This window comes from Malurus melanocephalus, unplaced genomic scaffold (genome assembly GCF_030028575.1).
Source record: "Malurus melanocephalus ecotype Western Australia unplaced genomic scaffold, MMel_1.1 scaffold_16, whole genome shotgun sequence".
In the NCBI taxonomy this organism is placed as follows: Eukaryota; Metazoa; Chordata; class Aves; order Passeriformes; family Maluridae; genus Malurus; species Malurus melanocephalus.
In genome coordinates, this window is record NW_026623248.1 from 2,100,972 (window position 1) to 2,128,877 (window position 27,906).

The following is a 27,906-nucleotide window of genomic DNA, read 5'->3' on the forward strand; positions in this document are numbered from 1 at the left end:
CTTTTCCATTTGCCAAAAGCTGGCTTGTGTTTYAGTATCTCTCCTTGAGTCTTTGATTTCCTTTTGGGAGCATCACTTTCTAGGAGTGCTGGATTCTGCTCCCTCTGCTGGTTTATCTTTGGGCAGTGCAGCAGCTCACTGAAGCAATAAATTAGTTTTATTATGACCTCTGTACCCTCTATAACATAGCACTGTTTTCAGAGATGAATATTTGGGGATGAGAGAAAAACAGGTGAATAATATGCTGAAGCAAATTCGTGCACGTTGAAGCAAAAGGAGGAGCAGGATTGAGTGATGGGTTGTGGAACTTGTATGTCATGGGAGTGTGGCTAAGATCTGTCCTGAGCTAAAAGTGCTGTTACCCGTGACTAAGATGTGTTATCTGGATCCCCTTTCTCTTTCAGCCTTAGATTTTCTAAAGACAKTTCAGCCCTGGGTATTTGCCATTAATGAAGTACTAGAAATCTTTAARATGCCCACCACGAACAATTTTTTCTTTGTTAACCGCATAAAAAAATGATGAAACAGCTTCCTGACAGTGAGACACTCAGAGAAATCAGACTTTAATTTTCAGTGAGCATAATGAACGAGTTTTCCCATTGTCCATCTCTCCTTGACTCCTGGTGGTGCAGGTTTGGCTCATGCATTTACAGAGGTGCTGAGACATGCATTTCCCAGCTGGCTCAGCTAGGACAAGGCTTGTGCAGGGCAGAGTCAGGAACAGAGGTCAAGAGAGCCAGGGAATGGCTTGGCATTAGGAGAGCATTACTGGAGCATCCAGAAGCCTGYTGCCCTTTGAGGGGTTTGGTAGGAGCCTCACGGAGCTTCATTAGGTGGCTTAGCCTCCTCTGAGCAGTTTTCAGCCTGGAGTSACAGGCAGGAATTTGGGGTAAAATGACAGGTTCAAGGGGTTGGTCAGGTAGAAAAATACTGAAAGGCATCTGAAAAGGTCACTGCACCTAGAAAAATAACTGGTGCTGTTTTGGGGTAGTAGCAGGGTRCACAGCAGGAACTAACTTGCTATTCAGATCCCAACCTGCTAAAAAGACAGGGCACACATGGAATATCTGACTGAACACTTTCCTTCTTTATGTGCCCTGGTGCCAGGTACAAAGTTCAGAGAAGCACTTCATGGCAGTGAAGATGGGCATTTCCACACCAGCCATAACTGTACCAAAAAAAACTCCTCAGCACCTTCACTAAAATTCAGTAGATTTGTGCATGTGCTRGACCATAAGCTTTCATCTAATATATAAAATCCAGAAATACTTTAAGTAATGAAAGTGTGTGTTGAAGGACAACATTGCTATCTTCCTTTTCAAAGAAAACCCAAGCAGTTTTAAGGTTACTTCACACTTGAAGGAAGAAATCTGCAGCCAGACCCCAGCCCAAGAGCTCTGCATGACCATAGAGGCACAGAATGGCAGCGCTGCTGAATTTRGAAGGTTTCTCTGCAGACAGTTTTTTTCAGCCTTCCTCCTCAGACTGGAGCAGAAAATTTTCTCAGGGCCATGCTTGATGGAGTTTTGAGCATCTCAAAGCGCACAGACTCTACAACATCTCTAAGCAATCTGTTCAGTGGCCAGCCACCCTCACAATGGAAGAGMAGAGTAGAGTAGAAATTCATTTAGAAGGGACCTACAACAATCATCYAATGCAGGGACAGGCTGTGGGCCATGTGTGTCACATGACAGATGCTTTATCACCTCTCTGATGTGATAAAGGAATTCTAGGGCTGCCTGTAGGAGCTGCTGGGTACAGCCAGAGTGAGTTCTGATGACACCTCCTGGCAGGCTTTATTGTGGCACAACTTCTGCTGAATCATCATCACCAGGCTCTGGATGTAATTATTTTGAATAAAAACATTCATACMTCACCTCCCTGCTGTAATTTGATTGACACAAGGAACAGAACACGGGAGAAATCTGTGCTGCCCAGTAACCCAAAGATATACAGGGGCCTACTTACAAGCTCTGGTGAAAAATGGGAGAATAATAACACCTATTTCACAAGATATTTGACTTACGGGTCTATAACTCTTAAATCTTGGCTAACATGAATGAGTTGGAAATATGAGAAATTTACTGCTCACTAAGCATTCTCCCCCTAATGAAAGCAATGGGGCAGAAGCTCCATAGCACACAGGTAGAAATATGATCCTGACACCAGGTTTTACACCTTGATCTACCCCTTATTTCAGCAAAGGTTGCTTTACACCATCAGCCTATACATCAGTCCAATTCACTTGATAGAGGATGCAAAGAGGAGGGAAGAGATGGGATGTCAAGAAAGGTCTGGATGGAAAGGAGATGTGAGGGAGGAGTGATTTGGACAAAGCAGTTTGTAACTGTGGAACAGGGCTGCTGTTGGTTGGGGGTTGAGGTGACACACATTCCAATTATTCATTCTAGCCAAAAGCAAAGGACGCAAAGGACACAAAGCCCAGTTCCTTTTGCTGCTGCCACCRCCACTGGCTCCTCAAAGCAGCTTCAAACACTGCCCCGTGTTCCATGGGGGTACCCAACCAAGGACTGGCTGGGTCTAGAGAGGGGAAAGAGCTGTGGTGGGAGACAGCCCAGGAAAGTGGTCTGAAAAAGCTCTGTGAAGGCATTTAGAGATGGAAAAGCTATAGATACCTCTTAGGAAACTGGAACCAGTAAAAGTAAGATGTGAGGCCATAGTGAGAGGAACAGAATGAAAAGGTGAGCGCAGGCAGAGTGAAGATTTGTTTGCTCTGAATTCATGAAGTATTTTGTCTRCACAGAGCCAAAGGACTATAAAGTTTCAGTCTGCACTTGTTTTAATGCTTATTATTTCTTGCCTTCATAGCAAGAGGCCTTTATAGCTTGACAGCAGAAATAAAGCAATCTACCAGAAAACAAGCAAGGCATGCACTGTGCTAAGAACAAGGGGAGATCTCTTTACCATGCAGGATGAAAACATAAGTAATTAGCTTACCAACAGGCAGAGACTGCTCAATCAAAAGCAGTGCAATGTGATGCACAGAAGACCTTTGCTGATGGACACATAAGAAACTATTTCAAGGAGATCAAATTTAAAGTGAGCTAACAAGAATGTAATGATGCTGTCATTAGTAATTGAGATGGYGCTTACAAAAGACATCACTTGCATTATCCCAACATTTTCAAACAATTTTATTATTCCTAAACTATTCATCTGGCCTTTTGCAGTAAACCCCAGTCTGTCTGGGGATGCTACTGGTTAATGAACACCCTGTTCAGACTTWTTGTGGAGGAGAGATAGCCTTAGGCAGAGTCACCAAAGCAATTCTGTGATCTTAAAAAGGATTTGKCCAGMTGAAAGCAAAGTGTGGATGAAGGTCAAAACACAGGTCAGGATATAGAAGTTAAGAGACCGTAAGTTCTGAYCTACCAGCATTCTGTTTGATGCTCAGTAAAGTATGATCTCTGTGTGTATTCATTTCAAAAGCTGAAATAATGGTCATAGTTACTCAATTCAAAAGGCCACTGTCATGACTAATCACAAAAAAATGTTTATAAAACACTATCAGATCCTTGGGCATAACATCAGAGAAATGCAAAGTATTGTTTACAGTCACAGAGAAAAGACTATGTTAAAAATATCMAGGTTGCAAACTCAAGCATTTAAGAGCTGGAGATTTTCAAAAAGAAGGGTATCACTAAAATATTAGTTTGACTTCTCTATTTGCATGTACAATCAYAGATTCATTAARGCTGGRAAAAACCTCCAAAGTCATGAAGTCCAACCTGTGAATACCATCAYGCCAACTAAACCATATTGTGAAGTGCCACATCTACTCATTTTTTGAGTGCTTCCAGGGATGGTRAMYCTGCCACTTCCCTAGGGAGCCTGTTCCACTCCCTCAGTGCAGAGCTTTTCCTAATATGCCTAAACTTGAACCTTCCCAGCACAASTTGAGRCCRCTTCCCCTTGTCTTGTCGCTAMTAGCYTGGGAGAAGAAGCTGACCCCCWCCYGGCTACAGCCTCCTTTCAGGCATTGTAGAGARTGATAARGTTCCCCCTGAGCCTCCTTTTCTTCAGACTAAACCACCTCCAGCTCYCTCTGCTGCTTCTCACAGGACTTGTGTTCCAGACTGTTCACCAGCTCCACTGTTCTTCTCTGGACACGCTCCAGCCCCTCAATCTCCTTCTTGTAGGGAGGGGCCCAGAACTGGACACAGGATTCAAGGTGTGGCCTCACCAGTGCCAAGAATGGGGGTAAAATCACTGCCCTGGTCCTGCTGGTCACACCATTGCTGGTACAGGCCAGGATGCCATTGGCCTTCTTGGCCCCCTGAGCACACCTGGCTCATGTTCAGCCCATGTCAACCACCACCCCCAGATCCTTTTCCTGTGGGCAGCTTTTCAGCCACTCTCACCTCAGCCTGTAGCAGTGCATGAGGTTGTTGTGACCCAAATGCAGGACCTGGCACTTCACTTTGCTGAACCTCCTACAATTGGCCTCATCCCATCAATCCAACCTGTCCAGATTCCTCTGCAGATCCTTCCTACCCTTCAGCAGGTCACACTTCCACCCAACCTAGTGTCTTCTTAAAACTGAGGGGGCATTTCATCCCTTGTCCAGATTTTAAACTGGACTGGCTCAAAATGGAGCCTTGGGGAACAGCCCTTGTCCCTGGCTGGCAGCAGGATTTAAGTCCATTCACCACAACTCTCTGAGCTCATTACAAGGTACATTGCGAACATGACATGCCATTTCAGGCCAGCAGCAGCACAGCAAATGCTCTCCCACCATCAACATACACATACAAGGAATCACATACATATAAAGGCGACAGACTCACGTGTGGGGATGTGAACAGAGCTGGCCAAAAGCCTAAACACAACCCCCAAAGCTTTCTATACACAAAGAATGAAGTATTTAAGGGTGTGTGATAAAAAATGATGCTGGAAGTCTCCACCCATATGTTACACCTATGGAAAGCAACACAACACACTGTAGTCTTACATGCAGTGACTGGTAGCCCTTTGGCATTCAACTTCATTAAAATCTGGGGTTTTTTACTAACTCATCCTGATGTTGCTTATCCTCCTATTGGATCATTTATTTGTCATGTTTGTGGTATCCCATACTGCTGTGTTTTGATTTCTATATTTTTTTCTTCTAGCCTTCTCCTTTCATGCCTTCTGGTTGTCCTTCCTCCTTTTCCTTTTGCTTTTGCCTCACACACACTTCCATTTTTTCCTCAGAACCCAATCTTTCTCCTCTCTTTTCCTCATGCATTTAATCTTTACTGTGTAACCTTACTGCCATCTCTGCAAGAGCCCYATGAATGCCCTTCCACTTTCCCAGCCCCAAAACCTTCAGTTAAAAACCAATTTAACTGGCAAGAACTGGGGCAACAGATTGGCATAACTTTGATTACAAACTGCACTATGAAAAAAAAATGAGAAAATCCGAACTAAGAGAGGGAAGAACAACAGGTAACAGAGGCCAAGAGGGTTTGTGATTACCACGTAGCTCAATGAAGTATCTACCTGCAGCCCTGGCAGTCATGCAGCCCTGTGCAGGTTGTGTGGCAGCCTGTGCAAACTACAAGGAGCTTGCCCAGAACTCTGTCTCTTCTTCCTCCTCCTCAATAAGATTTTTGTATGGAATTATCCAGAGGAATGTTAGGCTCCTAGAGAAGAAATAGAGCTCAAAAGTCAGGCATGTAGTGAGCAAACTTGATAAGAAATATTGCAGGGGAAATTAAATTTCAAAGAGAGAAATGGGTTAGTGATAAACCTCCAACACCTGAGCAAATTTTTCATGCCAGTTAAGCTTGGGATAGGTCTATTAGGTTTCATTGGAGTTACAACACTGTATGTGAGATCAGAATTGTCCTATGGTACTTTAAATATTACCTCCTCTTCCCCGCCTTGTCCTCCCTACAGCATAAAAGTGTCTGTCTAAAGGACAAGAGTCACATTTGCAYGACCCAAGTAACAGGATTCAAAGTGTGCTAAGGATCCAAGCTGTTGCATTTGGCATTTTGAAAGGGCAGTGCTAGGATCTGAGATTATGGCTACAAAGACAGATTTAAGCAAATCAAATTCTCACAAATATTCCCATATAGCTCACTAACTTGAATTACAAYGTTTCCAGAGGTGACATTTAACTRTAGCACTTGGAGCAAAAGGACATGCMTTCCTAAGACAACTTTTTCTTTCTSTTCCTGAAATGATGTGCATTCCCAGGACAGAGRCATAGAGAGCCCACTGTGATAAATAAAGTGGAAACCTCAGTTAAAAACATCAGGTTGTGTCACATAGAATTAAACATTCCTTTTGGTAGAAGAGTACTCACTTTTGTGCAGGCAGATAAATCAATCTGGGTCTGAGATAAAACACTGATTACAGAATTATTCAGGAACAACTGAAATTTAGATTCACAACCTGTCTTACCTCAGCTTACTTACTGTAGGCACGCAAGGCACTAGAAAGCATCACAAAGCATATTTACATTCCCAGTATTACATGCCCTTCAGCCAAGCYTATTGCAGAATTCTTGTCTTTCAATCATTAGTAAAGTTTCTGTCAATTGTACAAGTTAGCCCAGCTGTGTTATATACAGCTTTATTTGGGCTGGCTTTGGAGATAGGAATTAGTTCATTTGGCTTGTTAAAAATCCCAATTGGCTCTATGAGGTACTCAGGAAAGTGACTGATACTTTGCAGGAGYCTCTAGGGGCAAAACTGTGGCTATAATTAACCATAACTTGGTTTTCCTCCTTCTCCTCCTCGCTCTCAGAATGCACACAGCAATGCATATTGCAAGTGTGCATTAAAGTATGACTCTAGATGAAACTGTTGTCTTTGCTGAAAACAAAAACCACCCTCAAATGCAAAGCAGGCAAATTAAGTTTCAGATAAAACAAAAAAACTCATTATACTCATGATTTCCCCAGCAGCATTATTTTTCTGTTCCCCAGGGAACAGCTGTTTTCAGACTAGATTACCATCRCTCTACTGATGACCCTTCAGAGTAAAGTTTCAGGGCAGCAGCTTCTCAAGTTCTACATGATTTGCCACCTATATTTTTGTTGTTGGTGGTGCCAAGCATCTTGAATGCAAAATAACACTGCTCATTCCTGCTCAGCACAAGAGGGATCTCCCTCCCATCTGATTCTCCAGGCATCCATGTTATACAGAAAACCACGGAAGGTAAGCTGAGAGCAGTGCAGAAACTGCAAAATGCAATGTCTGAAATGCCATATAGAAAGAGCACYGAAGACTCTTCTTAGGTTTATTGGGGCTGTAGACATTGTTCTTATTTAATGTGATGCCACTAAAGGAAATGGRCCTGTGTCCATCAGAGAATCGCGTCCCAGGAACTTAGGAAAGAGCAGAAGAAGTCATTAGTCAGTACAGTCAGTAAATAAAACAGAAAAAGCGTTCAGTTTCCTGATTCTTTCCCTCCAAAGGGCTCCTGCACTGTTCATCCAGCATTTGACACTGCAGCAGTTAAAATTTGCTAKATGACTTGTTAAAAACACTGGCTAGCATTTCCACAAAGTTTCTAGCACAGTATCAGTGATGTTCCTTATACAGAGGGGCAATAACTTCTGTACTGAGAGAGAAGAGAGAGACAACGCCTCAACTACACCCACAGGAGAAAAATAAGTAGGAAAAGGTGTTATATTGTCATATACAAAGGGGTGAAGTTGGACCCTGCCCAGCTACTGCCAGAGAAGCAGGAAAGCACAACTGCTGTTAGGCTACAAACCACAAAGAGGGAAGGAGAGGTGAAGAGGACAAGAAAGCTGGAAAAGTCTCCCCWCRTCCCATCAYMACYGMTCGAGGCAGCAGCCAGCAGAGGGCAATRCCAGCCCACGTCTACACCACTCCAAAAGCAARTAGGGTGGCCCTGTTAGCCAGCCARTGTCCCARCGCCATCTCAAAACTGTGAATTAAATAGGATATTTCCCCTTTGCAGATCTATGGCGTTCTGGCACTTATTGGGCTCGCTGTTTTACTGACGCAGCCCTAAACAGCTCTGTGTGCCATAGCATGGGGAAACAGGGACTTGGAAATGCCTGTCTGGCCCAAAATACAAAAACCTTTTATTTTTCATCAGCCTCACAGCCGTGCAATCGGCTTTCCCGAATCACTTGCTATGCACAATGGGTCTGAGCTATTATCTGCTGCCTTTCAGCTATGAGGCAGGTAAATGATAAGCAATTCTGTGCTGCACGATTTCTCTGCACTTCAAAGTAAGCCTGGAGCCCTTGACATGAGGCTGTGCAGCTCGACATCCTTATGCCTTCAGAAAGGTGCCAGCAGAAGTGCAGTCTCAGCTAACAGGGCACAGAACAGAGGTGGGTRTGAACTCACTCACCCAGGAGCCACAGCCCTGCTCATTCTTTCAGGCAATTGCCTCTCCTGTCAGTTGTTTCCTAAAGTRAAGCAGTCAAGTTTTGTACTGTTGCAAGGGTTTTCAGGCATTACATGATAGAATACTGCCTGTGTATGACCAGAAACCTCAGGCCATGGCAATATGGACTGCTTWATGTAGTGATGGGAACAGAGCATGGCCAAGAGACACAAGTGCTGGTGTGCAGAGAGCACTTGAAAGAGCAGGAGAGTGCCTGGGCTTGCTGGACTCTCCAAGGAGTTGGGACTGAGGTGCCAACAGGGGAGTGATTCAGGCARGTGCTTGGGCAGAGCAGAGCTGTGATGGGTGAGGGCTGCAGGGCTGGATTTTCTCTATGGGTCGGATGAGTTTAAATAAATCAAATAATTGTTTGGGTTGGAAAAGATCTTAAAAGATGCTTAGATCTAGTTCAAATCCCCCTGCCATGATTTGGGACACCTTCCACTAGACCAGGTTGCTCAAAGCCCCAGCCARCCTGGCCTTGAACACTCCCAGTGAYGAGRTACCCACAACTTCTCTRTGCAGCCTGTTCTGGTGTCTCACCACCCTCAYGGTTTGCACAGCCTTCACAGAGGMTGTGCACTACTGGGAAGAGCTKGGCTYCTTCTTTCTAAGCTTCTCCTCGACACAAGGGGATGTAGTCAGGATGAATKATGCACCTTCTGACCTCCTCCAAGTCACCGATAAAGCTGTTAGACATGACCGTGACGGGAAAGACCCCTGCATTATTCCACTSGTTTCTGGCCTCCAGGTGAAGCATGATCCATTAACCACTTCATTGCACCAACCTCTCAGCAGAGGCTGGCACACAGGAACAGGGACTTCATACTCTCAGGTGTCTTCTGAGGATGGCAGACAAGCCCTTACTCCCTTCTTCCCTTTTCCTTACCTTTGTCTCCCATCTTTTCTGGAGACTGAAGAGAAAGCAGCCAAGCTGAAGAAACTCAGTAATCCATTGGAAAACAGTGCTTTCTCTATAATGTAGAACAGCCCAGAGAAAACATTTACAAACACTTCACCCATGTCAAATATGGATTTTTAGYATAACTGAGGCACAGCTAGTTAGAATTCTTTTTCTAGTCACTGACACATTTACAAGTCACAACCTCAMCTTGTTTCAGATAACTCAACTCTAAAATGGGCTAAGCCCTCTTTCCACATCAAGGACTCCACACAAAGGATGAATGTTCAGAAGATATCAAATATTACAGCATTTAGGATAGGGTTTCAGTATTTGCTTCTCAACTTGACCCCATCTCCTGAACTCTGCAGCTGGAATAGGTATAGAAATGAAAGTACCTACAAMGTCCCCCTCCACAATACTCCTTTCTTGGCAATGTGCAGACCACTGCTTCCTGGAAAATTTGGCATGACATCTCTGCCCCAAAAGGAGAGATCCAGTCATGCATTTCTCATCTTGTCACAACACATGAACATATACAGCCCTGCACCTCTCTCTTCTAGTCAAATTCAAGTAGAGATGTGACACAGGCTGAAATATTTCCCTTATCAATAATCAAATGCTYCAGTTCCTGTGCCTTCAGCTTTGCAACAGCTTGTAAAGCAAACTGCACTGACTGCTGGAATATGCAGTAGAATGCCGTCCGTTTTTTTTCCATGGAACAGCTGGGTTAAAAATCTTTGACTAACAAGTTTTCACTGCCATACTAATCCCTTTTCTTAATCAAATCAATGAACCATCCAATTTAAATCTGTTTCTYATGAAACAGACATTTCACTAAGATTCAGGTGTGATAAATAACCATCAAACTGAGACACTGAGCAGAAAAGGGCCTCCAGCTCCTGCTTCCTGCCTTTCATGACAGCCAGAGATGTGAAGAAAGCTCAAGGTCAGGGTTGTGACTGMTCCTCAGTGCTGGGGAAGGGCAGATAAACTGCTGGGTCTCTGATGTGGTTTTTGTAGCTGAGGGGAGTAGCTGTAGCACTGCAGCAGAAAGACTTTTAAAAGCYCCAGCTGAAAATTAAGCATCTTGTTATTTTAAAGGATGTTTGATGTTAAGGTCCTATGCCTCATGCTCAACTGTAATGAACAGAGCTGGTGGATTTTCCTATTGCTCAGAATAAACTTGCCCTCTCTGCAGGGGGAATACAGTGAAATTAAGCCAGACCATGTATACACAGACATTCCCACAGCAAGGCAATTCCCAGACAGAGAAGGAAATTCTGATCTGTGAACTGCTTCAATGTATGGTACCACACCCCCCATCTGTGCTGGAAAGGAAAAGCACGATGCTGCTGTGTTAATGGGCTCCCTGTGTGGGGACACAGTGACACAGGTTTGTGCCACTGCTYTCTCCCTTCCAAGTAATCCTAAAGAAACCATGGAGCCTCACTGAAATAACCCAAGATTTCACACACWCTCTGCCAGGCAGCAGCACCTCAGAGGGACATTGTCCAAAAATCACCTCTGTGAGTGCAGTAGCACAGAGAGAGCAAAGAGGAATTTGCCATGGCAGTTCTCCACAGGTTGAAATGTGTTGGTAGGTTCCTGGGGTTGGTTGGTTCCAGCTTGCCCACATGAGAACACACAGCCTCACTACCTGAACAGCCACTATATAATGGAAAAAATACAAAGAGAAGTGAAGAAAGGCAGTGTCACTGAAACAAAAAGAAAATGAGCTCTAAGGAAGAGTGTTACTTAAGGCTTGAAAGTAGGCAGTGTGAGGCTTAAAAGAAAGTTTAATAGATAAATAAATAAATGCTGTCATTACAAAGTGACATTTCTGATCATTGAAAGCTGTCTGTGCCATTTGACAGAACACTGTGGCAGCCTTTGGAGTGTGATGCTCATACACTATTATAAWTGTTATTTTGGAACTGAGCTGACTRGTGTGTGATAGGGGARCATCTCATGTATGTCTCTTTTACYTGATCCTTTGAGGACTGACAGACACCTGTGAAGAGCCTGCAATGTGAATCAGAAGTTTGCTTGTAAGCATCTCAATGTTGCTTTGCTTTGTTTCTCTAAGATTCTCTTACGGTTTGTCTAGGCAATCCTGATGGACGAACCTGACTTCCCCTGGATTACTATGAAATAACACATCAGTAAGAYATAGCAGTAGTACAGATTTCCCAATTTCTTCATGACAAAACCTAAGTAAAGGTTTCCCATTTGTTGAAAACATTGCCCAAGCTGAGAAGGCAACAAGAAGGTGTGTGGGTGTGCACATCTGCTCCCCCAGAAAAGAGAAAGAATAATCAGGTGAAGAAAGCACAAGGACTTGGGTCTCTCTAGGAGCAGTGATGAGACTAACAGGGTCTTAACAGGAGGGCTGCTCTCTGAAAGCAACATGGATGAGCTCTTCTGAGCAAGAAACACATGGGAGTGTTCCAGTGCAAGAAAAATCCAAGGGCATGATAAAGGAAAGGCAACTGTATATGGATCCTCACACTTGCCTATGCAGTTCAGGAAAGAGGAACAATTGCTTCTAAGAAATGTTGTTATGCCCTGAAGCAGAGGATGAATTGAACCCATTAGAGTTGTTCAATCWTCTCTCTGGTGGCCACTTCAAAACAGTGGCTTTTGTTCAACAAAATGTGTACAGCAGCTATAATTGCAAAATTAACCTTCAAAATCAGAACCTAGCATAACTGAAGGTGCTGGATCAGCAAAAGCCTGAAACAATAACTCAGGGTTGTTGCCACTTATCACCTGAAATTGCAAGCTGGTACAGAATGCCCCACCATTACTTCAGCCTTGGGAACTCAACTGCCCCTTCTGACAAAGTATAACTTTAGCCCAGGCTAAACATACTATAATCTGTCCTACTGCACCTGAACTGGAGTATTAATATTTAACATAAATCTTAGAGGAAGCACTGTTCTTTATTTCTGATTTGTCAGAGGTGGATGGATTGGAAGGGTTGTGGGTAATATGGAAATGACGTAGGCAGAGGATCCCTTCTGGGAGCCTGATTATTGAAAAGCGGCTGCTATTTACTCAGTTAATGCCATTCACTTCCTGCACCTGCTCAATCATTCATTTCCCAGTGCAAGCCAGCTTTGCCTTGCTGCAAAGTCAGGGAATTTAAGGGAGTTACACCTGCAKGTTTTCCTTTTCTCTGCAATGATTGCAGAGTTCAGCTTATAAAACTCTTATTTCTATGTTTCCACTCTTTCATCTTCCTTTTCTGTGAATTCCTTTTCTACCTATTTATATGTATATATAACTTTTCCAAGTATTTAAGTTTCTGATAATGAAACCAAAGCCCTYTTTTTCTAACTTCTGTTGGACTCCCAGCTATTCATGAACCACAAAAAAAAAAAAATCTATTTGATTCTCTAACTGTCCAAAACACAAAAAAATTCAGCTAGTTTGCCCACTTACACTAGTTTTTCTTCATAGTCTATTCAATCTTTGAGAGAGGCTCCATATCGAGGGAGATCCTAATTTTTATGATGCCCCTCTGAATGTGAGTTCTGTGTTGTCATCCCCAGCAAACACACTTTTATAATAGACTCTACTTTGAATTTTGGTTTAAAAGAAGACCACAACAAACCACATAGGATTATGCATCTTACCTTTCTTCCCATTCTGGTCCCCATCTCCTTTCTTAGTAATGAAGTTCTGCAGAAAGGCTGTAGGCCACCAAGTAGAAAGGAAGCAGAAAGGGAGAGAGATATAACCCCATGGTTCTGCTTATTAGTGCCAAAGGACCTACCAGCATAAGATTATAGTTGGGATGGGGCAGCTGCAGCTCTGAGCACCTGAAAAACCCATCAGCAAGGGTTAACTAATAGAAAAGTGAAGGCTTCTGTTATTTGGTTAGTTTTTTCCTATTATCAAGAGAAGGACTCCTGTATAATGCGAAATCCATGCTGCCACATAGCAGATGAAGCCTTTGCAATTCTAACCTGTTTGATGGATTTGCTGCCATGTGGTGCTGAGCTGTCATCCACCGTGGAGTATTCACCTGCTTGTTGTCATAGAGGAACTGAGTAAACTGCCCCCATCTGCCAAAGCTTTGTCTTTGGTTACAGAAAGGTAACAGCAAGAAGAAGGTCAAGGTCAAGTAAAGCAGATTAACTCTGAGCAGATGACTCACCTGTCTTCAGAGGGAACAGCCTTGTWCTAATGTGTCTGATTGAACCAGGGTTGGAGGAATAAACCAACTTAAAGGGAATGACAATGCAAAATTAAAAAGTAATAAAAAGCTTAAAGATGAAAGCAAAACAGCTCCTGACCTCTCTTTTTTTTTGTTCCCATCTGAAGAAACAACAGTATGCTATTAAAACCAGCATGTGTCAAGTCAGACACTGGAAAGGAATTGAGAGGATTATTTCACAATTTTATTGCACAATTGAAAATTACTTGGTTGTTTTTTTTTGTTTGTTTTTGTTTTTTTTTTTTTTTAATATTTACTTTGCACACACAATCTAAACAGATTTTCCCCGATAAAATTGTCACCTAGAAAACTTACACACGGACTGAAGCATATGTGTAAATTAAGTAGTTTGTGTTATATGCAAATTGCCTCAGTCTGGAGGGGGAGGTGCTTAGGGAGATGGGGCAGCATAAGGAAAGAAGACACATTCATTCTTTTCTCTTTCCTGAAACATTACTTAAAAATCTTTCCCCAGGTGGGGAGAGAAACAGAAAGATGTCAGTATTAGTTGAAGCAGAAGGACAGTCAGCCAGGTAATATACTGGGAAATTGAATTTGGTGAGTTGGARATTCAAAGCCTTCAGTGCCACAAGCCTTGCAAGAAAATGACAAGTCTTGTTTCATACACAGCTCACCCTAAAGGTCATGGCATTCCAGTTATACCCTGGAGAATGTAGAATCAACTTGGCCATGGAAGAGAAAGAATGAGGTTTGAGTCTTAAGGAGTAATACATGTGAAAAAGCCATGGTTGTGGGTTTTTACCTTTTCTTTCTCACAGTTTGTTACCTGCACTGTTGGAAACACTGTGCTGGCTGACACATAGCAACAAACCTCGCCCAACCCAATGAAMAATGCTGGGGGTAATATTTTAACCACCATTATAAAGCCCCACATTTTTGTGCTGAAAATGAGTGCTTTCCTGGCTGTTAGCACAAGCTGTCTGTCACAACATGTAGCACAGTCTCAGGAGTCCACAAATAATTCCCCTCCTGTGGCTGATCCACCCACACCTTTTCCATCATATGGATTGCTGTTCTCAGGTTTGTCAGCTAATATTGAGTATAAGGCCTTGTGRCACTTACTGCTCAGTTTCCAGGGGATTTTGACACCTGCAATCTTAAATGAGTAGGTGTCATTTATGTAGGCCTAGAACTGGTGCTCACTGGCCCAGATTTGTCCTGTGTTACGTGTGAACACCTGAGGCACCTGCATGGGCACCACCAGCACCATAACCTTTCCTGCTTTTCAGAGYAAAGGGTTCATGTGATGCTGAAATGAACTGAAATGCTCTTTTCTGAAGCCCTGCTCACTCCACTGACCCTCAGAGGAAATTAAGGAGACTGAAAGATATGTCAGTCACCAGAAGAGGCTGCCCAGGACAGTGTCTGCATCCCCAGAGGTATTTAAAAGATGTGTACGTGTGGCACCTAGGGACGTGGTTTAGTGGTGGACTTGGCAGTGGGAGGTTTATGGCTGGACTTGATGAACACAGATGTCTCTTCCAACCTAAATGATTCTATGACTCCATGACCAATTCCTACACCAGGGGTCTCAGGCAGCTGCCAAGTTACGTGGGCTGAACTGGGGCCTGAGTTGGTTCTAGCTGGGCACCTAAGAACCTAAAGATCCTGGCACTGTGAGATTCATTTGGTATTCAGATCACTTTGGTGGTACCTTTCATGAGGTTTTGGATACACTAGGGAGAAGTGGAATAAGTCTTGTTTTCACAATGATGGCATTAGATGCCTGAGTCTTTCCTCTCCTCCAGCAGCCCAAGGATTTTTTTTTCTCCTTTTTTATATGTTCTTGATATCTTAAGGGAACCAGCAATGTAGAGATGCGTTTTCTGWAAGTAAAGTAATAGTTATAACCAGATCTCAGAACCGTAGAAGTTATCTATAGTGTCTTTAAAATACCTGTCAACACCAACCTGAGGCTGATATAAACATGGATTTAGGGCTGCAGCAGATGGAAATGTGGAGAAAAAGGGAAAAACCCAAGAATGGGCAGGCTGAAGAAGGATCCTGAAATTGAGCCCTACAGAAACAGTGGGAAATTCATAAGTATTAGAAACCTGTGCTAAAATTTCAGGCTTGAGTAGATTACTAACCCTCTGTCCTGGTTTTACTCGGTCCGATTTTTGGTGGTGGGGGGATGGGACCAAGAAACTACAAAGATGGCTCCTGTGASRAAGTTCTAGAAGCTTTCTCCTTCTTCTCCAGCAAAAGGAGCCCTACCCCCTGTGTTTTAGAACCAATCCMTTATGGCTCTGAGGTTGATGGACAGGCTGCTGGTCAGGCTGGGCCAATTGCACAGGATAGTTACAGCTCTGTGATGAYGWATGGTCTTGTACTTAAGAAGAATTAAAAACAAGATAGGAGCGGCCGCCATGTAGCTTTTAGGTTGTTAGYATTTAGTTTTAGTATCATGCACTGGGGAAAAACAGAGCAGGAGGGTGAGGAGATGTAAGAAAAAAATGGAGATCCACGATCACAGTAAAAAGAAGACAGGTGCTGTGCTGTTGCTGTGGTGCTCGAACATGGAGAAAACAAGCTGTTCTCGAAAGGACTATTTCTTCAATGAGAGACCTATAKAGAAAAGAGAGCGACCTTACTCTGAGGAAAAACCTGGCCTTGGAGGACTGGACTGATCAGAAGCCAAAAWGGGGGAAGAGGTGCCCCCTGCCGCCCCATGTCTGAAGCAAGTGGATGCTTAGAAAGAGCTGTGTTCAGCCAGGAGATTTGTGATAGTGGCCTTACGCTGCTGAAACAAYGCAGTCAGCCTTGGAGGACTGTTTTCCTTTGTCCCACAAAGTAAAGAAAAAGAATCCCATGCCATCAGAAGTTATACATGGACTGTTTCTTGGGAAAAGAACTTCCACAGCTTGGACTCTTCTCCTATGATGCTGGAGTTTTGATCTATGTTAARCTTTCATCCCTGTCCCCCTTTGCATGAGGGAAGGCATGGGGGGTAGAGAGGGACRATTTAGAAGAGAGCCAGGTTCCCAGAAAGAATAACAGGTGTCTTAAAATGTCCGTTTTTATTTCCTCTCCTTGTAAATTTTTCCCTATCTTTTTTCCCCTCCCCAGTGCRGTAGTATTTATTCTTAGTAGTTTTTAGTAATAAATCTATTTTGCAACTTAAGTTATTCAGCCTGTCTGACCATTTTCTGGAGCATTATATGTATCTTTCTCTCAATTATGTTATGTTACCTAAAAGCCATAAATTTTAGTGTTGAGCTTTTGCTCTCCCTTCTGCCCTCTCTGGTGGCTGGGGAGGGAGAGAACATTGTGGATGCAGTGCTTTTGGCTTTCGGTCAAGTTCAAACCACAACATTTTTGGTGCTGTGACTCGGATAAGGGAAAAACGGGTTTAAACCCACAACACCCTCATAAAAGCTGCTGATTCCAGCCCCCTTGGACTATTTACAATTATTCTCTTCCTCTCAAAACAATATTTCCCTGGAAGATCGGTGGATGAAGTAGACAGAAAAGTTTGAATAAAATGAATATGCTAAAAATAAAACAAAACATAGTGAACCCATTTTTACAGCTTCAAAATGAAGAATCTTTTCTCAAGTATAAGCTTGAAGATTAAAATTGAAAAAAAAAAAAAAAAACAAACCCCTGCCAAATAAATTTGTGTGGAGGCTCAGGTGCCATTTGAGAAACATTGCTCCAGTAAGAAACCAATATAAGCCGGCAGGCTTTCATACTTACTGGAAGAGACAATGCTAAGACAGAAATAAAACCTGTGATAGCACAAAGGAAAAAAAATCCACAAGGCTACTGGAAAGGATTTCTCTGCACCAACATGGAGGACAACTCAACGATCCCTCAGTTCTGTTCTTCTCCACAGACAATGCTGTAATGTTTTTGAGTCTGACAGATGCAGAAGAAAGCTGCAACATATTAAAATAGAATGTCCTGAGTTGGAAAAGGCCCACAAGGATCACAGAATCCAACTCCTGGCCCTGCACAGCATCATCCCCAACAATCTCAGGGACCACGTACCTGAGAGAATTTTCCAAATGCTTCTTGAACTCTGTCAGGCCTGGTGCTGTGACCACTTACCTGGGGAGCCTGTTCCAGTGCCCAGCCACCCTCTGGGTGAAGAACCTTTTCCTGATATCCARCCTAAACCTCCCTGACCTGACCTTCAGGCCATTCCCTTGGGTTCTGCTGCTGGTCACCAAAGAGATTGGTGTCTGCCCCTCCTTCTCCCCTCACAAGGAAGTTGTAATTGCAATGGTTAGGTTTCCCCTCAAGTTTCTTCTCCAGGCTGAAAAGTGATCTCAGCCACACTCCTATGGCTTCCCCTCTAAACCCTTCAATATCTTTGTGGATGGTCTCTAACAGCTTTAGATCCTTCTTACTCTATTGTGGCACCCCAAACTGTCCCCAGGATTCGAGGTGAGGCTGCCCCAGTGCAGAGAGCAGGACAATCCCCTCCCTTGCCCAGCTGGTGATGCTGTGCCTGATGCCCCCCAGGACAGTTGTCCCTCCTGGCTGCCAGGGCTCTGCTGGCTCATATTCAGCTGTGTATATAAATATTTAAATTGAACAGGATGAATAAAAATTAAAAAAAAATATTGCAAACTTTTAATTTTACTTATGAAAATGGAAATGAAACCGATAAAAATTAGAAGATATTTGTGTCTTGGGTGATCTGATTCAGAGAGTTGTTTTTAGTACAYGCATTTGTTTTGCTCTATGAAGTGTAAACAGAAAGATGATGATAGTGCCTGTATTCTCTGCATTCATGACAATAGCTGGCAGGGTAACTTGGTGGATATTTTATATTGATGACTCTGTGAATGTTTATCCTTGTGGGTCCTTACAGTACTCAACAGACTTTCTTTTTTTTTGAGTTGCTTTTGCTGTTCTTTGAATAAGCCTTAACAGTAAAAAATAGAAGATGTAAACTCTCCATGAGCCATTTGAACCTGTATGGAAATATTCACTGATATTATGGACAGAAAACATAATTTAGTTTATCTGTCTATTCTCTTATCAACATAGACAGCAGAACCTTACTGCCTGGCCTAAACACTGAGTCTCAGGTCAGTTGAATTATTTGGTGCTAATATAATTAGTAAACACTGGGCAAGGTGTCAAGGGAAAATACACACACCTCTTGCTCTCACTCTGGACCAGCAAACTGCTGAGTCCCATCATTTCCTAACCGCAGAGGCCTCTGTCACTCACAGCAAGCATACATCTAAAATGCAGAAACGCTCAGCAAAGTCTGTCATCAAAGTAAGAGATTTTGTGCTGAACTCATTCTTGCCATCTAAAAAAAGTCAAAAGGGGTGGTGCCACTTCTTTCCTGCTGCTGGTGGTTAGGTCTGACTGGATGAAGAGCTCATGGATCAATCCACATTGGATAGCTTTTCTTCCCTCATAGCACCACTGGAGAGCACTACTGGAACAACAGTCCCACAGGCAGAACAAAAGAAGAAATTCTATGAACCTCACTAACTCTAGCTTTGCCCCAACCATTGACCTCAGTGCTGACAATTTAAGAAAGGCTGGATAGTCAGACTCCTACTGTTATCAAGCTGCTATTATCTTTTTTCTTTTATTCCTTTTTCTTAAGAGCACCAAAGGATCAGTGTGGGAATCCAAAGAATGGAAACAAATTAAATATCTTTGAGCTAGGAATGGTTTAATCTCAGGGCTGACTTTCAAGAATTTTACAATACATAGAATTTACTGCAGGTGGCCCACATTGGCCAGTGTTAGATAAGAAATGCCACAAATCCAGAATGAATCTAGTCCAGTCCACACATCCTATGAACAGATCTTCTGAGGGATTTCAAAATGCTCACATCTTCCTCATTCCTCTGGAAATTTGGCTACATAAAACAAACCCATTGTACCCCCACCTCCAATTATTTACTTCATTTTTCTTTGCTTACCTGACAGACTGCTGATAGTCTTTAGAGTGCTCCCAGCCATGGAGCAGACATGCTTGAACAGAGATGGGATTCATCAGTCTTGTAAGTTCAGCTGTGAGCACTGGAAGGCTGGAGCAGAGTGCTACAAGGCTTCTTAATCTGTAATTTCCAAAAGCTCCATAGGATACCTCCACACAAGAAAAGCCTGTAGAACAGAACTGCAGGTGTTCTGCTCAGAAAGCCTGAGAGCATGGTGGATAATTGATTTTCCCAAATAAAAGTTTATACCTATCCTCTGGAAAAAAAATAAGTCTGTCTGTCTTGGCTCAAAATTAAGGCTGCTATCATATTATGAAAAGCTCAGTGAAAGAAAAAGTACCATCCTGCTCCTTCATTCACCCAAACATCATCCATTCTGCACACAGAATGAAAGAGAATTCCCCCAAAAAATCTTGAAGAGAATTGTGTACAGACWACATCCTACTATATATGTGTGAGGCAACAGAAAGAAGTGGCATGAAAAAATCATGAACTCCATCAGCAACTTGAAATTTCAGGTCCCCTAACTTCCACATGATTGACTCTGCAGCCTTACCACAAGCCTTGGTRTGTATTCAATGGTTAATGCTGAAAATTCCCACATCCATCAATTCACAATTATATTGCCAGAATACTSAGAAATGGGCTAATCTTGGCTTGAATTACTTGGCCTAATGTGTTTGGGGGACCTCTTCTTGAATATATCTGGTGAGGGTAGGATGTCTAAATCCCTCGCAAGAGAATTACCCTCAGGTCAGAACTGTTTCTTTTGTAATGAAATCTCGTGTCTTGTGGCAATGGTCCATGGAGCTCTCTCAGTGCAGCCTTTGCTACCTGTGCAGTGACTTCCACAAATTCATGTTGCAGAGGTTTAACACATCTTAACCCTACAGAAACAGTAATTTGCTGGGAGCAAGGAAGCTGTTCTAACCAGAGAGAGGGGAAACTACACAGAGTGACTGAAAAGATAGTAAGCTCCGAGCCTGGGCTTCAGGTCATTTGCATCCTGATACCCTCAATGAGCTAACACCTCCACTGGAGTATCCATTAACATGTCTGAACAAGAAGGTGCATATGACTGACCACATAAATAAATATTTGGCTGGCTTTCTAATTTCCAGATATTTTTTTTTTTTCAACTCATCAGAATAATTATATTCTGTAAACAAATCCCAAGCAAGGGTAAGAGGAAAATGTTCCAGTCAGCTGACACACTTATAGGTCCTTTTGAAAATCTCAAGGACTTTGTGTTCTGCTTTGGGAATGTATAACTGCTGATGAAAACAAACTCCTATGGAAGCAAGGTTTTTTTAAATCCAGGTTTGTAAGCATTTCCTGAGCCATAATTTGCTGTGCACAGCTAGCTTTTCCAAGCAATTTTGTATTGTGAAACAAAGTGACAATCTTCAAACGGTCCTCAATACACTTAAGTGTTTGAATGTAAACACACTATCTAAATATACATTTTTAATTACTACTGTAAAAATGACTTCATTGAGCTATCAATGCTTCTTTATTTTCAATACTGCAGTGGAAATACCTGATTATTGGCTGGCATTGTCTACTAGTGACTTATTTGTTCCTGTCTCACCTAAGTGAATTTGCAGAAACTTAGCTGTTCTTTTTCCCCAAATATTGAAATATGTTTTGAGCTAACAATGATGCATTCTCTTTTGAGCACTCCCACCACTGAATGTGTTAGTCCTGGCTGATGTTCATAAATAATGACACTCACTCCACTTGCTGAGCTTGCTGTGTTCTGCTGCTGCTGCCCTGAAACCTGAAGAACACCCAGACAGTATCTGGCAGAGTAGGAAGGAATGTCCTRAGCAATGCCTAAGAGTAATATCTCTGCTGATTTGCCAGGACTCCCAGTGCTTCTGGTCATTAATCTTTCTCAGCCGAAAACAGATGGGGCTATTAGGCAGGCTGGAGTAATGGGGGAAACTGGCGAGATAGAGGAGGAAACGCATTATTTTCTGGGTAGAATTGCACATAAAAATGAGAACATTAAAAATGTATTTTTCATATTTAATTGGACGATGTATGATTATACCTACCAGAAAATAATGTGCAATTTGCTTTGTGCAGGGCATTTATAAAACAGTTCAGCTGTGCTAGGGCCTTATTTTCCCCTGTGGAGAGAAACAGCAGCTACGATTCCGACAAGGTTTTTATGCTTTTCCCTCCAAGATGGGGCTTACTCTGCTGCAACAGCTACTGCAAAGAACACTACAAAGTGCCTCTGCTTCTGCAGTAAAAGAAAAACTCATTTACAATTTACCAACAAACCACATGAAGCCAACCAGGTAAAAAAAATCAGTACTGTAGGAGTAATCTGAGCATATGTCATATTCAGTCTAACTGAGGTGATGGAACTGCAGGTATAGCTGCTAATTCCTTTATGCCATGGAGTCCAAGATGATGATTACAAACAGACAAATAATAGCTAATTGTGAAGTGGCACCAGATTGTTTACACAGGAAATCAGCAAGGATGGAAGGAATTACTTGAAGTAGGACTTGGGAAAAAAACCTGATAGATACTAAGAACTATCCAGGATAAAAAATGACATTATCTAGGTCTATGAGGTAGGCAAATGGTAGATGACCCTTAGCTAGAAAACCATAGGATAGAAACTAGAGACAAAGTTTTGAAGGTGTATATATAAATATATAGATCTACTGTGGCAACAGACAAAAATCATGGAAACATATTAGAAGGTTACAATAAGGTATTAAGTAAGTGTTTGCCCAAAACTTAAACTTGCAAAGCCTGTTACATTATAAGGACAAGTATGAAAACAAAAATAGGAGGACTAGGTGCCAGGCAGCAGATTATTGTTTGGAATAATAATTACGTCTGAAATGTGATGGGATATCAGAAGGTGCTGGAAAAACACACAGCTCAGGCTTTGGAACTTGAAAAGTTTGCAATGACTCCTAAGTGTCAATGTTTTGTAGTGGAGAGGGAAAAGGGAGACACAGAACAAAATGTGTCAAGATAAGAGCCCAATTTTTGTAATRTTTTATTTCTGATCCCCTGATTAGGAAAAGGTGAGCATTTAGGAAGGTTAAAGAGGAAAATACCCTCAAAACCCAGTAGGGTGACATTTAATATAAATTTATAAACAAAAACCTCTTTTCTGTTTTAAAGAATCAGTGTCTCTAAATAAATGAAGTAGAAAAAATTAAATCCTCAGATTAGAATGGAAAGGGCTGATATGCAGCCATGGAGTATGGTACCCCTTGGATGAATGGAAGACAAAGACAAGGAAATGTTGATAGGACTAAATGGGAAATTTTACAAGTTATTCAGGCCGAATTGGAAGCCCTCAGAGAATGGAAATAGACTGTGTAAAGCTGAAAGCAAGGTATGTAATAGTTAAGATGGAGTTTGAGGAAGCTAAGAGGGAATCTGAAGAACAAACAGTAGGAAGTTAAAACTGAAAATGGACATTTGCTCAGTACACCAAAAGCAGAAAGTGGAGGTAACCAGAAGGCCACCTTAAACAAGCAAAAGAAACCATTAAAGACAATAAGGACATTGCCAAGAATCTAAATGATTTATTTGCATCAGTCTTCACTGAGAGGGTGCTGGAGTGGTATCTAAATGAGAGACTCACACTTTCCAAATACCAAAGATAAGGAGAGGTCATAGACTGAAGACTCAAGAGAGAAGTGGATGGAACAAATCAATAAATCAAAGGCATTAAGTTACCGGGTTTATCTGCTATTTCTGGAAGATTTCGGAAGAAAACTGAGAATTAAGTAACAAAGTTCCTAGCAAATACTACAGCAGAGGACTGGAAGACAGTCAGTGTTATAACTGAGTCAGGGATTGTTTTTTTTGTTGTCAGTGGTAGATTTTTTCATGGTGTTGGAGGAGTCCTGGCAGTTACAGACAGACATGGAATCCTAACTTGCTATCAGGTAAATTGGTTGAAATACGCTAACAAACCCCAAGCCCCATACCTCTCAAATTATGAAGCACAGAGACAAACGTGACGTGACAGAAACAAGTCAGTACAGTGTCTATGAGGACAAAAAAAGGGACTCTTTGTACCTACTACCAATCTCTGAGCTGGTTATACCAGCCAGCATMCCTAACCCTACCCTGGAGGTCTCACGACTCACTGCACAGTCAAGCAAGTAGCAAATTACTGCCTCCCTGCTTTCCCATCCTCATTGCATGACCACTGAGAAGAGAATAATGAGAAGAATGACGAGAAATGGTACAGACAAATAATGTACAGGGTTATTCTGCTGTAGGGCAATCCAGTCCATTCTCRGGCAACGTTGTTAAACCAAGGAGAAATGTACATCTGGAAATGACAATTTTTAATACATGTGAAACATAATGGTGGCCACACTGAAGCTCTGACTGGAGATTTTATGTAGGTACAACGAGTGTTAGCCTCTCTTAAGTCAGGTTTTGGGATCTTTCTGCACATTAGCTAATCAACAGTCCCTGTGCTCCAGGGTTCTTCTCATTCTCAATAAGCACAATGACCTGGGTCTTTAAYGGTAATACAGAACTTGGGGAGTTAAGACTTTGATGTTTTTAAAAGAATATATCTTAGAACTGAGCACTAATTTCACTTCTTCCCAGCTCTCTCCAGCTTTTTATGTAAATCTTTACATAAAGCCATTAAGAGGAGAGGAAAAAAAAAGCTCTTTGGAAAATTATGCAGTGATATAATCTTATGCAGCCAACACTCCCAGGGGAAAAGTGAAAACTACACATAGCCTCCCGCCCATTTTTATTTCTTGTCAAAGGTATTGCCTTTTTTGGCTTTTCTTATATATACACAGAATGATGAACTGATATTTGTAGTTTAAATGTCTGGTTTAACTGCGTGGTTTCCACCGTAACAGAAAGCTCTCACAAAATGTCAGGTTAGAAATAAAACCAAGCTCTAGAGGGATGAGGTGGGGAGGGAAGTAGAAGGTCCAGTGGCTGAAAAACAAAATGGAAAAACGTGAGCAGAACRCAGTGTGGATCCATTTCCCAACTCAGGCAGTGGTATTAGTACGTGTGGTTGTTTGGGGTCTGGGGTAGGGAGACAGACACATTTCTCACTGAGTTGTTTCTTCTTTCTCTCTTAACATTGCAACAAAAATTACAAATAGCCCTGCAAGGGGTAGTGCACCTCATCTCTTCATCCCATGTAAACACAACATTAATACTGAAGATAAAGAAAATGGCAAAAAGTCCAGTGTCTTGTTTTCTGCATTTTGCTTGTTAGGTTCCTGTTCGCCCTCCAGCAAACTCCGGTGTGTACCGATGCTGTGAACTCGACCAGTCCACGTTCAAGCAAACACTCACTCAGATTCCCAACACATTCTTTTCTCCCCGTCCAATGGGGAGTTTATTCCTAACAGTTCTGCTCCTTTTAATTATAAACTCCTTTAACGAAGTAGTTCTGAGACCTTGCAGCAGGCAGCAGGAGAGCACCAAGGCTACTATTGCCTTTTTACTATTTTATATTCCCTGTTCAGCAAAGAAGTCCACTTAAAGCCTAAGGCCCAGTGCCTTCAGGATGGGCAGCACTGAAATGAGCCTACAAATCAATATTCCCCTGGTACAATGTGCCKTATAGGTAAAATCCAGTTCTTGCCTAAAAAAGATAAAGAGTTAGAGCCAGGCCCTTTATCTTACAAGACACATGTGAGCAAGTTGCTCTGATAAAAACAGACCTTACACTGACAAGTTATGTTCACTTTCTGGCAGAGCTACTGATCTTCTTTACTGGACCACCAAAACCAAAGATGGCAAAGAAAAACAGGGGAGATATCTCCTTAGCAAGGAAAGGAGCAGCATATAGGACTGGGGCAAAGGCAGGGTAGGATATAGGGGATTTTCCTGATGAAAACAATTAATTTGAGAATAAAAGACCAACCGATATCATGTATACAACTGAACCAGTAACACACCTCAGAAGTGCAGTATTGTATAAGCGACCCCTGTGTTTTCAAGGCTAATTCAGACCTTTGGCTCATCCTGCATTAACAAGGTCATCCATGTTAACAGGGCCCCTGTGAAAGTTCACAGGTGAAAGTTCCCTTTTAGAATAGTGCAGATTTGAAATTCACAGGACAGCGACCCGAAGATCTTCCTTTACAGATAAAAAGCATGTCAAATTATTAAATAGCAACATGAAATCCTATATTTTGAAGGTCTGTGTGTGCTCTACAGTCAAGAGAGCRGAGCGCAATCCCAGGCCCTGCCCAGTCCCCACCTTCAGTGGCTTGGAGGGTGCCCAGCTGGCTCCTTGCAGAAACCTCATGAATGCTAAAGCCAGCAGGCCTGGGGTAGTCAGGGAAGGGACGAATGAGCATAGTCCAAACACATGTCACTTCAAATTTCTACTGTTAGAACTGCCAAATATGATATAAAACCAGAAAGTATTTCTCAGTTCCAAGTTTGAAGACCAGGCCCCAAACGCTGAGTGGCTCTTCCCTCGGTGACCCTGTTCCCCACGCATGGGCTCCACGGTGCTAACTGTTGTTCTCTGCCGTGAGATATTTGAGCGCTGCAAAGCCGTAGTGGCGCGACATGTCCTGCTGGAACTCCTCCTTGAGGGTCTTGAGACAGATGCGRTATTGCTTGTTGGAGCGGAACTTGGTGATGTCGAAGCTGGGGGCGTGCGGCATGTGGATCATGTAGGCGTTGGGCAGCACCGTGAACTCGTACTCCTGTGGGACAAACACACGGCTGTGAGCTGATCCCGGCCCTCCTGAAAGGCACCACTCCTGCAGCTCCATGCTCAAACTGCATCATGGAACAGCGCCTTTTGTGTCTCAGAAACAACCGACTCATATACAGATCTCACATAAGTCCCCTTTCCTTTCCAAGTAGTTTTCTTGGTTTTGTGAAAGATCTACTCTCTCTTTTCATAAAAYCATAGAATTGTTTGGGCTAGAAGGCACCTTTAGAGATAATCTGGGCCAACCTCTCTGCAATGAGCAGGGACTTCAACTGGATCAGGTTGCCAGAGCCCCTCCATGACCTTGCATGTTGCCAGAGCCCCTCCAYGACCTTGCATGTTKCCAGGGATTGGGCATCTACCACCTCTCTGGGTAATCTCTTCCAGTGTCTTACCACMCTCATGGTAAAAACYCAATTTTAAAACATTTTACTCCATCTAAGCCAAATAATGGGAAACAATACAAAAGGCACACCTGCAGCCATGTCTGCCGCACAGATTTTGCAGCAGTGTGTTTGCAACCAACACAGCTGGGACTACACAGCATCAGCCTCTGGTGTCCTTGCAAAAATACTGCTTTGGCCCTACAACTTTTCTTGCTTGGGATGTTGGAACAAGCTGCATTTACAAAGGYAAAACTGCATGGCATATGTTGCTTTGCCTATATACTAAGATACTTACAGAGACAAAACTGTCCAAAACTATTTATAAACCTGAAATAAGGGGAGAATATGATGTCATTTATAGGCAATGTGTGAAAATGAACCTGCTAATTCCATATGCTTTGAGATGTTTTTRCACAAATTGAGTTCTCCTTTACAAAGTTTGAGATACTGGGCAAACTCTCCTTCTCCTGTAAAGCTACTTCACTACTTCTCTTTATTTATATCTGACCAAGTTTTTTGACAATTTTTGTTATTAAAAAAAATTATAATGAATTTAAGTCTCAATTATTCCTGTTAGGTTCTTTCAATTTTTACAGGTAAATATTTGATGATTAGAGCAAAGCTAGAAAAAGCCTGATTCTTAGACAAGCTGAAAGRTCACCAGTGTAGGATATGCAACAAGCAGGTATCTTCTGCAAGGAACTGGTAAGGGATGTGAACCTCATTATTCTGTAGCCAAACAAAGTACCTTAATCACTTTTTCCATGCAGAATTTCAAGAAGTCTGAGTTGCATTGGATGCAAATTACAAAGAAAACTTGAAGCCTCCACAGGCAAATTTCCTATTTTCTCACACAGTTTCTGTCTACAGCTGTTGCTGGATTGACTCATTAACCCTCTCTACATAAGACACTTGTCAGGGAAGGAACAGCCCCAGAGCATGCTGGCTTTACAGGAAGTGGTGCACAGCTTCTGCTGGTTTGCAGTGTCCAGTCACTCCTCACAGATTTAGGAGTCTGGGCAGAGACAAAGAGTATCTGCAGCAAAGAGGCAGAGTACTCCTAAATATTTTAGTAGGGAAAGAGATATATGGGAAAAAACACGCTTGTGCTGATAAACCTGAGTATTTCACCTGCAAGTCTTCACTTAACAACCTATGATAAACGAGTTGCAATGCTACCAGACACCAAGTATTTGAGCTATATAGCCAAAAATAAAGGCAAATTAAGATGGAAAAGAAGTGAACAGARGGAAATGTGGATCCATTTCATAATGCAGGCAGTGGTAGTGGTGAGCCCGAAGYACAGCTCAAGCTGCAGTGCCTTCCCAGGGACCCCATGAAGCAGCAGCACGTGCTGGACAGCTAAG

At 42.5% G+C, this 27,906-nt stretch overlaps 1 protein-coding gene across 2 annotated transcripts in view; it reads right to left on the minus strand.

The window, feature by feature from the left end:
* Nucleotides 1–14,324: 14,324 nt before the first annotated feature.
* Nucleotides 14,325–27,906, minus strand: part of LOC130585316 (xylosyl- and glucuronyltransferase LARGE1) — a 273,505-nt gene continuing 259,923 nt past the window's right edge. For both annotated transcript variants that reach the window (XM_057385770.1, XM_057385761.1), the window contains one exon: nt 14,325–26,142. In XM_057385770.1, the coding sequence (XP_057241753.1) occupies nt 25,945–26,142 (198 nt within the window). In that variant the 3' untranslated portion in view covers nt 14,325–25,944. The remainder of the gene's footprint in view (nt 26,143–27,906) is intronic.